The 13005-nt window shown below is 43.1% G+C and overlaps 1 protein-coding gene across 4 annotated transcripts in view; it reads left to right on the forward strand.

Annotated features, from left to right (window-relative positions):
- The window catches only part of LOC137374291 (ankyrin repeat and SOCS box protein 9-like), a 106789-nt gene that overhangs the window by 91425 nt on the left and 2359 nt on the right, over positions 1-13005 (forward strand). For 3 of the 4 annotated variants that reach the window (XM_068040101.1, XM_068040104.1, XM_068040102.1), the window contains exon 8: positions 7572-7828. The exons of the other annotated variant lie outside the window; for it this stretch is intronic. In XM_068040101.1, the coding sequence (XP_067896202.1) occupies positions 7572-7696 (125 nt within the window). In that variant the 3' untranslated portion in view covers positions 7697-7828. The remainder of the gene's footprint in view (positions 1-7571; positions 7829-13005) is intronic. 4 annotated transcript variants of the gene reach the window in all.

Genomic DNA, 13005 nt, shown 5'->3' on the forward strand with positions numbered 1-13005 from the left:
GTTGCAGATACTGAGAGGTGAAAACAAGGATGAGAATTTTAAAATTAAGCATTTCTTAACTGGAAGCCAGTGCAGGTCACTGAGCATAGGGGGTGCTGGGTGAATGGAACTTGGTGTGAATTAGGACGCGGGCAGCAGAGTTTGGATGACCTCAAGTTTACGTAAGGTAGAAAATGGGAGGAAAGTCTGGAATGCGTTGGAATAGTCAAGTCTAGAGGTAACAACGGTATGGATCAGGGTATCAGCAGCAGATAAGCTGAGGCAGGGGCAAAGTCGGACGGTATTCCGGAATCTTATCAAATATGACGCCAAGGTTGCGAACAGTCAGTTTCAGCCAGTTGCCAGGAAAAAGGATAGAGTTGGTGTCTAGGGAATGGAGTTTTTAGCAGAGACAGAGGACAATGGCTTTAGTTTTCCTAATACTTAGTTGGAGGAAATTTCTGCTCATCCATTATTAGACGTCAGACAACTTAGAGACAATGGAGGTTCGAGAGAGGTGGTGGTGAGGTAGAGCTGGGTGTCATCAGCATGCACATGGAAATTGGAGCTGTGTTTTTGGATGATATCGATGAAAGGCAGCATGTCGATGAGAAAAAGGAGGGGCCTTAGGAGAGATCCTTGGGGACACCTGAGGTAACTGGGAGCGGGAAGAGAAGCCATTGGAGGTGTGCAGAATTGTTTGAAGGTCAAAAAGAAAAACAGTGGTGAAGATGGAGGTCACCATAAGATCCAGAAGCAACAGAGAAAAATACTGCTGTCCAGGAGTGTGAATCTGAAGTCAGGAACCAGAGTGCAGCTGAGGCTGAAAAGCCAGTAGGGCAGTCTCAGGCACGGCAGGGAACAGCAACAGTGGAGAAGGACTATGTAAGCTCATCAAAGTTACTTTAAAACTGCAGCAGCACAACAGCAGATCAGAGAAACAGCAGCTGAGTCGTATGCTGTAGTCCAGTGTGTAACCTTAATCTTGATGTCCAGAGAAGTCCAGGAATTTGGAAACCAAATTTGAGAAAAGATCCAATGCTCACTGAGGAAACCAAAGTGCAGGCACAATTGATGGATGGGCAATAGCAGTTTAAACTAGTACTTAGTTTGTTGTCAAGGCTAAAACGTACTCACTATTAGAGACAAGAGAACTTAAACAGTGGAAGAGAGGAAACTGGGGAAAAGGCAAAGGATGGCAGCAGATGTCCAAGGATAGAAGTGCATAGTAAGGAGTTCCTTCGGGAGGTCTTGGTTCAGGAACCATATAGAATTCAGTAAGGAAGGTAAAGATCCAACATCCAGTGGGAGCTGTGTCAGTATTGACTTGAAACGTATGAATGTTCCCAGACATGCCTTACCTCATGTTCTTCATGTAGGGCCTCGGGATGCTCGATGTGAGGTGGACAGATACAGCTAGATATGGTGCTGTGTGTTAGGCAATGATTGCAGTGCTATTTAAGAGATGAAGCTGGTTTTGAGATGTATGAATTGGGCTGTCTTGGCAGCTTTATGCTGCATATGTTTTTTTGTGATTAGACCAATCCAAAATGGCATTACAGAAAGGATTCTGGGATGGGATTGGTTGAATGAACAATAATGAGCCAGTGGAAATTGATCTGATTTACCTTCACCATTTTCCGACTGGCTTGCTTTGCTCACATTCCACTTCAGCTGAAAATGATTCTATTTTGTGTTTATTTATGAATATTTAATTTTTAAATTGGAAAAATACTTACTAGCTTAAGCCCAACTCCCAGAATATGGATCTAATCAAGGAGAAGATGTGATGTGGAGTGACAGAGGATTTTCCAGTACCAGCAGCTTTGGGGAGTGGTGGGGGGGGGGAGGGAGGATGCTGAATTTAGCGGGGGTGTGTCTGCCTCTATATGGGATGCATTTTGTATAAGGTTACACAACATTTTCACTTAAACTAAGGATCCTGCACAAGAACTGCCGCTATTAATCCTAATTTTAACATTCTGACATTTGGATCAGACTGTGACTTCATGACTACACCACTTATGGATCTTCAGAACTGAATTGGAACTCAATTACTGAAGGTTCAATTTTCACTATCTCACTGATATTAACACTGGCATAGACCAGTTGGGCTAAATAGCCTTATATACCATGCAGTATATGTAAGAAAAAAAAAGGAAAAAAAAAGGCAGAGGCGCAAGGGGTGAGCCAACTGTGTAACAGCCCCGACAAACAAATTTCTCTGCAGCACCTGTGGAAGAGCCTGTCACTCTAGAATTGGCCTTTATAGCCACTCCAGGCGCTGCTTCACAAACCACTGACCACCTCCAGGCGCTTATCCATTGTCTCTCGAGATAAGGAGGCCAAAGAGATATGTAATATACTGATAAAGTAACTCTCCCACACCACGCCACATACACACTGCTGACCATATACAATATAGAATACTGAGACAGTAATTTTCCACACTACTACTCATACACACCGTGCTGACCATATATGACATGTAATAGGGGCTCGAGTATTTAATCATGTAGATAAACCTGAGCATCTGACAAAGACACTTCAATGATTTTACAAGAAGCCCCTACTTGTATATAAGAGCCTCTAGATAATTATATATTTAAGTATATATTTAAGAAACAACAATCCGGACCAAAATTAACAGTCACTTGGGCAAGTGTGGATTAATTAAGGAAAGCCAACATGGATTTGTTAAAGGCAAATCGCATTTAGCTAACTTGATTGAGTTTTTTTAATAGAGAGGGTTGATGAGGGTAATGCAGTTGATGTGTACGTGGGACTTCTTTAAGCCGTTTGATGAAGTGCTACATAACCGGCTTGTTGGCAAAGTTGAAGCCCATGGCATAAATGGAGCAGTGACAGCTTGGTTACAGAATTGGCTAAGTGACAGGGAACAGAGTAGTAATGAATGTTTTTCGAACTGGAGGAAGGTATACAGTGGTGTTTTCCAGGGGTCGATACCAGGGCCACTACTTTTCTTGATATATATTAATGAATTAGACTTGGCTGTTCAGGGCACAATTTCAAAATTTGCACATGACAAAACTTGGAAGTTTAGTGAACTGTGAGGAGGAATGTGATAGACTTCAATAGGACATTATTTTTTTAATTTATTTTTTATATGGGGCGGCGCAGTGGTTAGCACCGCAGCCTCACAGCTCCAGCGACCCGGGTTCGGTTCTGGGTACTGCCTGTGCGGAGTTTGCAAGTTCTCCCTGTGACCGTGTGGGTTTCTGCCAGGTGCTCCGGTTTCCTCCCACAGCCAAAGACTTGCAGGTTGATAGGTAAATTGGCCATTGTAAATTCCCCGTAGTGTAGGTAGGTGGTAGGAGAATGGTGGGGATGTGGTAGGGACTATGGGATTAATGTAGGATTAGTATAAATGGGTGGTTGTTGGTCGGCACAGACTCAGTGGGCCGAAGGGCCTATTTCAGTGCTGTATCTCTCTATGACTATGCCTCTATGACATGGACAGGCTGGTGGAATGGGCGGACACAAGGCAGATGAAATTTAACGCAGAGAAGTACAAAGTGATGCATTTTGGTGGGGAGAAAGAGGAGAGATGATATAAAATAAAGAGTACAATTGTAAAGGAAATGCTGGAGCAGAGAAACCTGGGGGTATGATGTGCACAAATCGTTGAAAATGGCAGGGCAGATTGAGAAAATGATTAAAAAGACATACGGATCCTGGGCTTAAGATATAAATAGAGGCGTAGAGCACAAGAGCAATAAAGTTATAATGAACCTTTATAAAACACTGGTTCAGCCTCAACTGGAATGTTGCGTTCAATTCTGAGCTTTAGGAAGGATGTGAAGGCCTTGTAGACAGTGCAGAAAAGGTTTACGAAAATGGTTCCCGGGATGAGAGACTTAAGTTGCATGGACAGATTGGAGAGGCTGGGGTTGTTCTCATTGGAGAAGAGAGGGTTGAGAGGAGATTTGAAAGAGGTGTTCAAAATCATGAGGGGTCTAGACCAATGTTCTTTTAATTTCCTTTCGCTGTGCACATTTCTTGAACTGTGCTGTCCCTTTAAGATTGCCATGTCGGTGCGCATCTTAAAGGGACCACTGCTTGTGCACGGCCTATTTGTCCCTTGCCTGGCACATTCCTGATTGCTATGTGGCTACGTACCCACGCAGCTTAGAGAGAACGTTGGTCTAGATAGAGTGGATTGAGAAAAAACGCCCCCATTGGCAGAAGGGTCAAGAACCAGAGAACACAGACTTAAAGAGCTTGGCAAAAGAACCAAAGGCAGCTTGAAGAAAATCTTTTTTTATGCGGAAAGTGGTTACAATCTGGAATTCGCTGCCTGAAAGGATGGTGGAGGAAGTCAGTCGTGGCTTTCAACAAGGAACTGGATAAGCACCTGAAGGAAAAATATTTGGAGGGCTACAGGGAAAGGGTGGGGGAGTGGGTCTTGCTTAATTGTTCTTGCAAAGAACCGGTACTGATCAATGGGGCGTATGGCTTCCTTCTGTGCTGTAACCATTCGATGACTCTATGTAGCTGAAGGAAATAATCACTATTTTTAACCAGTACAGTAACTAATACACTGTTATTAAACAAATGAACACCACAGATGCATATTTTACTATACATACACAAAATAAGTGTGTACCAAATATAAATTCTTAAGATGTGCGTATGCAGTCTATTATATCACAGAATTGTTACAGTGCAGAAGGAGACTATTCGGCCCATCGTATCTGCACCAGTTCTCTGAAAGAGCAATTCACTCAGTTCCATTCCCCTGCCTTCTCCCCATTCCCATGCACATTCTTCCTTTTCATATAACTGTCTAATTCCCTTTTGAATGTTTCAATTGAACCTGTCTCCACCACGTTCTCAGGCAGCACATTCCAGACCTTCACCACTTGCTGTGTGAAAACGTTTTTCCTCATGTCACTTTTGCTTCTCTTATCAAATACTTTAAATCTGTGCCCTCTCGTTCTCTATCCTCTCATGAGTGGGAACAGTTTCTCTCTATCTACTCTGTCCAGACCCCTCATGATTTTGAATACCTCTATCAAATGACCTCTCAGCTTTCTCTTCTCCAATAAAAGCAGTCCTAACTTCTTCAGTCTATCTTCATAACTGAAGTTCCTCATCCCTGGAACCATGAATCTTTTATGTATTGTCTCCAATGCCCTTACGTCTTTCCTAAAGTGCACGCCCAGAACTAGACGCAGTACTCCAGCTGAGGTCGAACTAGTGTCTTATGCAAGTTCAATATAACTTCCTTGCTCTCGTACTCTATGCCTATATTAATAAAGCCCAGGATACTGTATGCTTTATTAACTGCTCTCTCAACCTGTCCTGCCACCTTCAATTATTTATGCACATATATACCCAGGTCCCTCTGCTCCTGCACCCCCTTTATATTTGTACCTTTTATTTTTATGTCTCTCCATATTCTTCCTACCAAAATTAATCCCTTCACATTTCTCTGCATTGAATTTCATCTTCCACCTTTCTGCCCATTCCACCAACTTGTCCATGTCCGTTTGAAGTTCTACATTCTCCTCCTCAGTTCACAGTGCTTCCAAATTTCATATCATCCGCAAACTTTGAAATTGTGCCCTGTACACCAAGGTCTAGATCATTAATATATATCAAGAAAAGCAAGGGTCCCAACACTGACCCCTGGGGAACTCCACTACAAACTTTCTTCCAACCTGAAAAACATCTATTAATCACTACTCTTTGTTTCCTGTCACTCAGCCAATTCCGTATCCATGTTTCTACCATTCCTTTTATTCCATGAGCTATAACCTTACTCACAAGTCCAGTTGTGTGGCACTGTATCAAACGCCTATTGAAAGTCCATGTACACCACATCAACAGCATTGCCCTCATTAACCCTCTCTGTTACCTCCTCAAAAAACTGCAGCAAGTTAGTTAAACATGATTTTCCCTTACGAAATCCATGCTGGTTTTCTTTCATTAACCTGCATTTGTCCATGTGACTATTAATTTTGTTCCAAATTATTCTTTCTAGAAGTTTCCCCACCACCGAAGTACTGACTGTCCTGTAGTTGCTGGGCTTATCTTTATGTTTGCAGTTCTCCAGTCCTCTATCACCATCCCCGAGTCTAAGGAAGACTGAAAAATTATGGCCATTGCCTCCACAATCTCCACCCTCACTTCCCTTAGTATCCTTGGATGCATCTCATCCGGTCCTGGTGTTTTATCCACTTTAAGTAAGACACTCTATCTAATATGTCCTCTTTATCAATTTTAAACCCTTCTCATGCCTGAATTACCTCCTCTTTCACCATTGCTTGGGTTGCAACTTCTTCCTTGGTAAAGACAGATGCAAAGTATTCATTTAATAGCTTAGCTATGCCCTCTGCCTACATGTGTAAATCTCCCTTATGGTCCCTAATGGCCCCACTCCTCCTTTTACCACCCTTTTACTATTTATATGTCTGTAGAAAACTTTGCGATTCCTTTTAATGTTAGCTGCCAGTATCTTTTCATGCTCTCTCTTAGCTTCTCTTGTTTGTGATTTTAGGGTTTATGAAAACAACATAGAACTCCAGAAATAAGTAATCACATGAACCTTTATTATACATTATGGCCCCAAAACTCTGTGATTTTACTGTCTTCCTCCAACCATGTCAGGGCAGAATTTCTACCCATTGACCCAGGTGGCCCTGGACCCCATTAGAACTCCTGAAATTAGGATACATAGGTATGGTGGGTGGGTGTGCACACTTATATTGTCTGTTCGATATTGTGGGGTAAAGGATTACTGATGATGATCAGCGGCTGGCCGAAGAAGCAAGGATTTCAAAGAATTGATCCATTCAAAGGCCTTATCACTGGAGCCAATCATTTCTTGGCGGACTGATGCAAGGGGAACATTCTTACCAAATTGGGTGGCCTGATTTCTCCCCACCACCCCCCCCCCCCCCCCCAAGCTGGCAGTGAGGTTTGCCTGATGCCCCTAACCACCGGTGCGGTACGCCTGATCCGCCGGCCGGCAGTGAGGTACAGCTGATTCCCCAGCTGACAGTGAGGTACAAGTGTTTCTTGGGGACACTGGATACAAAATTGGTGGGCATTCCATCAGATTCTGTCATTCCACCAGTTTCACCTCTTTCCCTGATGCCACCTTCAAAGGTGTAAGGAGCAGTAACTGGGCCCACCTCAGTTTCTGCTCCTGTTCACCCTGATTATATAAAGACCCCCGTGCAGACATAGCAAGCAATTTGAGGACAATACGTTTAGCTTTGTATATTTAAAAAATTGCCGTAGTTCTCAAAGGATTAACGAGTACATGGTCAATTCCATGATCCCATGTTCTGTGTTGGAACACAAGCTTATAGGGAGCATGAGGTGGGCAGGCAGCCCATTATTTTGGTGAACAGAATATCACTCATGACGAGCTAGGCTCCCTTCAGGGGCGTGGGATCACTGAATTGGCTTTTATATGTGATAACATATTACCAATACTCAATATTTTCTTAACTAACCTGATGTTTTGTTTCCATTGCTGTTGTTCCCAGAATAAATACGTCTCAGAATGTTAACTGAATATTCAAACCAAACACTTCCCCTGTGGCTGCTTTTTTTTTTAGGACCTCCCTCCTTGAAACAGCTGTGTCGACTGTTCATTCGGAATTGTTTGGGTCATTCTCAGCTTATTACCATATCCAAGCTACCCATCCCACAGCAGCTAAAGGACTTCTTGTGCTACAGATAATTACCTCAGAGACTGCACCACCCAAGTCAAAAACTTATTCTGATTCCAAAGTTAGGACATGTCTTCGCAATTTGAAATAACGCTTCTCAACCCATACTCCGCAACTCCAGCTTGACCCTACTAGGTTTAAAGGTATGTATTCATACCAGGTTTCAATCTTTATTCTGCATATAGTGGCACCATTATTAATGTATCTTAATTTGCATGATTGGTCACTAATGATGCCACTGAGTATCCCAAAATTTTAGAGAAGGGAAACGCTATATTGCAAAACATTTGAGTTACAAAATATTTTAATTTTAACTCAAAAGACCTTATTAAAGGATATCTTGGGCTAGAAATTCGATAACGCAATATTTCAGCACTGAACGGCTTCCTAAGCCTTCATTACGGTGGGCAGGAATCTTGCATTCTTTTTACGAATAGAAGTGTGCTGTTTCCATATCTGTGTAGGCAAAAAAGTAGGTGTTGGTCCATTTGCATATTCAAGTAAACATCCTAACACCTGTTTGAGGCCCTCACTGCAAGATTAGAGGGCCCAAAACCAGTCTGCAGGCGGCAGCCAACAAGTTGGGAGGAGCAGGAGTGATCCTGAGCCCACATTCAAAGAACACGGGTCACTGCCTGCCATTGCTCCTCCCCACCACCCTGCTCGTCTCCACCTCCACCCTGCCTGATACCAACCTCTCCCCACCTTCCCAATCTAATCTCACAGTCTCCAATCTAATCTACTCTCAGTCCCCGATCCCATCCTCTACCCACCTTTCCCAGCTGTTACCAACCCTTCTGATTACCCATTTTTCTTTGTCCATCTCCCCTTCCTTGATACTTTTAAGGATAGCCCGTTGTTCGGGACTTTTTCAACAGCAAGCTTCCAAGGTTGCCCATTAAGAATCTGCAGCTTGCCCATTCAAATTTCCTGTAAACTAGGTCCCAGTTTTGAATTCCGCCTGGGCCCTGCTTCACAGAATTGGAACCATTAGCAATAGCTAAGTATAGTTTCGGAGGCATTTGTTTGTGAACCTTAAGATTTTCGTTGGCTCTATAGTATATTAATTCTTCCGAAGTTGATCTCTCCTGTTTGAACTCAAGGACAGTGACACAGTTCAGGCAGTTTGTGGGAAAAAATATCCCTTTATTTTACTTTAGTTGGCACAAGACAACCAGTTTGGTGAGACAGCGATAACAGCCAAATTATAGTTAATCAATAAGAATTTATTAAGGTACAATAGGCAACAAGCAACGACTCTCCACGGGTCCTTGCTTTCCTGAAACTGTCAGACTCCAGGCAACATTCTTCCCCTTTTTTTCCAAAAATATACTTTATTTGTAAAAATTTGCAAAAAATATCAGTTCAAATTGTACATTTCAGAAAGTATAATAGAGATCAGATTCCTCCGATACAAAACATGAAGTGCCTCATAACTCATTCCATTCCATTTTGTATGCAATGTGCATTTGCATAGCACAGCAAAAAACATTTTTGGTGCGTACAGCCCTAGGGGTTTTACACGGGTTCCAGCCCCTTGGTATACTATGGCGGGAGTCCTTTCCCATTGAGCCTTTGCGCCGGCTGCCCCAAGCTTTAGTATATTCCTCAGCACGTTGTCCTGGATCTTGGAATGTACCAGTTTGCAACACTCAGTCGTGGACAACTCTTTGCACTGGAAGGTAAGCAGGTTTTGGGAAGACCAAAGTGCGTCTTTCACTGAGTTGATGGTCCTCCAGCAGCAGTTGATGTTTAACTCGGTGTGCATCCCTGGGGACAGCCCGTCGAGCACAGAGTCCTGTGTTACAGAGCTGCTCTTTGTTCTTTGAGGGAGTTACATATGCTGTGGATGAAGGTGAGCCAGTGGATGTATTGTACTTAGATTTCCAGAAGGCATTTGATAACATGCCACATCAAAGGTTATTTCCAAAAATAAGAGCTCATGGTGTAGGGGGTAACATATTGGTATGGATAGAAGATTGGCTAGCTAACAGGAAACAGAGTAGGCATAAATGGGTCATTTTCTGGTTGGTAAAATGTAATGAGTGGTATGCCACAGGGATCTGTGCTGGGGCCTCAACTTTTTACAATTTATATAAATGATTTAAATGAAGGGACTGAAGGTATGGTTGCTAAATTTGCTGATGACGCAAAGGTAGGAAAGAAAGTTGTGAAGAGCACATGAGGCGACAAAGGATAGGTTAAGTGAGTGGGCAAAGATATGGCAAATGGAGTATAATGTGGAAAAATGTGAAATTGTCCATTTTGGCAGGAAGAATAAAAAAGAGACATATAATCTAAATGGTGAGAAATTGCAGAGCTTTGAGATGCAGAGGGACCTGTGTCCTAGTGCATGAATCACAAAAGGTTAGTATGCAGGTACAGCACGTAATTAGGAAAACTAATAGAATGTTATTGTTTATTGCGAGGAGAATTGAATACAAAAGTAGGGAGGTTATGCTTCAGCTATACAGGCAACTGGTGAGACCACATCTGGAGTACTGTGTACAGTAATGGTTTCCTTTTTTAAGGAAGGATGTAAATGCGTTAGAAGCAGTTCAGAGAAGGTTTACTAGATTAATACCTGGAATGGGTGGGCTGTCTTATGAGGAAAGATTGGACAGGCTAGGCTTGTATCCGCTGGAATTTAGAAGAGTAAGAGGCGACTTGATTGAAACATATAAGATCCTGAGGGATTTTGACAGGGTGGATCTATTCTTCCTGACAAAATGGACAATTTCACATTTTTCTACATTGTACTGCACTTGCCAGATCTTTGTGGGAGAATCTAGAACTAGGGGTCACTGTTTAAAAATAAGGGGTCGCCGTTTAAGACAGAGACGAGGAGAAATCTTTTTCTCAGAGGGTCATGAGTCTTTGGAATTCTCTTCCTCAAAAGGCGGTGGAAGCAGACACTTTGAATATTTTTAAGGCAGAGGCAGATAGATTCTTGATAAGCAAGGGGGTGAAAGGCTATAGGGGTAGGCGGGAATGTGGAGTAATCCGTTCAGCCACGCACTTAATGAATGGCGGAGCAGGCTCAAATGGCCTGCTCCTCCTAATTCGTATATTTGTATGTAACCAACGTTCTCCACTCTGTTCCTCCTTTTCTGGTCTTCAGTAGTAACTAGAATACTTTGGACAGGCTCCAAGGATTTTTATACAGTTATAATTGCGTATTCTGGTGGTAAATCGAAATGTGGAGCTTATTCAAGGAGCAGCTACTGCGTGTCCTTGATAAGTATGTACCTGTGAGGCAGGGAGGAAGTTGTCGTGCGAGGGAGCCGTGGTTTACTAAAGAAGTTGAAGCGCTTGTCAAGAGGAAGAAGAAGGCTTATGTTAGGATGAGACGTGAAGGCTCAGTTAGGGCGCTTGAGAGCTACAAGCTAGCCAGGAAGGATCTAAAGGGAGAGCTAAGAAGAGCAAGGAGAGGACACGAGAAGTCATTGGTGGATCGGATCAGGGAAAACCCTAAGGCTTTCTATAGGTATATCAGGAATAAAAGAATGACTAGAGTTAGATTAGGGCCAATCAAGGATAGTAGTGGGAAGTTGTGTGTGGAATCAGAGGAGATAGGGGAAGTGTTAAATGAATATTTTGCGTCAGTATTTACAGTAGAGAAAGAAAATGTTGTTGAGAATACTGAGATTCAGGCTACGAGGCTAGATGGGATTGAGGTTCACAAGGAGGAGGTGTTAGCAATTTTGGAAAGTGTGAAAATAGATAAGTCCCCTGGGCCAGATGGGATTTATCCTAGGATTCTCTGGGAAGCTAGGGGGGATATTGCAGAGCCTTTGTCCTTGATCTTTATGTCGTCATTGTCGACAGGAATAGTGCCGGAAGACTGGAGGATTGCAAATGTTGTCCCCTTGTTCAAGAAGGGGAGTAGAGACAGCCCTGGTAATTATAGACCTGTGAGCCTTACTTCGGTTGTGGGTAAAATGTTGGAAAAGGTTATAAGAGACAGGATTTATAATCATCTTGAAAAGAATAAGTACATTAGCGATAGTCAGTACGGTTTTGTGACGGGTAGGTCGTGCCTCACAAACCTTATTGAGTTTTTCGAGAAGGTGACCAAACAGGTGGATGAGGGTAAAGCAGTGGATGTGGTGTATATGGATTTCAGTAAGGCGTTTGATAAGGTTCCCCATGGTAGGCTATTGCAGAAAATACGGAAGTATGGGGTTGAAGGCGATTTAGAGCTTTGGATCAGAAATTGGCTAGCTGAAAGAAGACAGAGGGTGGTGGTTGATGGCAAATGTTCATCCTGGAGTTTAGTTACTAGTGGTGTACCGCAAGGATCTGTTTTGGGGCCACTGCTGTTTGTCATTTTTATAAATGACCTGGAAGAGGGTGTAGAAGGGTGGGTTAGTAAATTTGCAGATGACACTAAGGTCGGTGGAGTTGTGGATAGTGCCGAAGGATGTTGTAGGGTACAGAGAGACATAGATAGGCTGCAGAGCTGGGCTGAGAGATGGCAAATGGAGTTTAATGCGGAAAAGTGTGAGGTGATTCACTTTGGAAGGAGTAACAGGAATGCAGAGTACTGGGCTAATGGGAAGATTCTTGGTAGTGTAGATGAACAGAGAGATCTTGGTGTCCAGGTGCATAAATCCCTGAAGGTTGCTAACCAGGTTAATAGGGCTGTTAAGAAGGCATATGGTGTGTTAGCTTTTATTAGTAGGGGGGTCGAGTTTCGGAGCCACGAGGTCATGCTGCAGCTGTACAAAACTCTGGTGAGACCGCACCTGGAGTATTGCGTGCAGTTCTGGTCACCGCATTATAGGAAGGATGTGGAAGCTATGGAAAGGGTGCAGAGGAGATTTACTAGGATGTTGCCTGGTATGGAGGGAAGGTCTTATGAGGAAAGGCTGAGGGACTTGAGGTTGTTTTCGTTGGAGAGAAGGAGGAGGAGAGGTGACTTAATAGAGACATATAAGATAATCAGAGGGTTAGATAGGGTGGATAGTGAGCGTCTTTTTCCTCGGATGGTGATGGCAAACACGAGGGGACATAGCTTCAAGTTGAGGGGTGATAGATATAGGACAGATGTGAGAGGTAGTTTCTTTACTCAGAGAGTAGTAAGGGCGTGGAACGCCCTGCCTGCAGCAGTAGTAGATTCGCCAACTTTAAGGGCATTTAAGTGGACATTGGATAGACACATGGATGAAAATGGAATAGTGTAGGTCAGATGGTTTCACAGGTCGGCGCAACATCGAGGGCCGAAGGGCCTGTACTGCGCTGTAATGTTCGAATTCTAATTCTAATTCTAAAGTCTCTGGTCTCATACATTCCTTTTTTGGTCTTAGGTTCGTTAGTT

The sequence above is a fragment of the Heterodontus francisci genome, chromosome 10 (genome assembly GCF_036365525.1).
Source record: "Heterodontus francisci isolate sHetFra1 chromosome 10, sHetFra1.hap1, whole genome shotgun sequence".
In the NCBI taxonomy this organism is placed as follows: Eukaryota; Metazoa; Chordata; class Chondrichthyes; order Heterodontiformes; family Heterodontidae; genus Heterodontus; species Heterodontus francisci.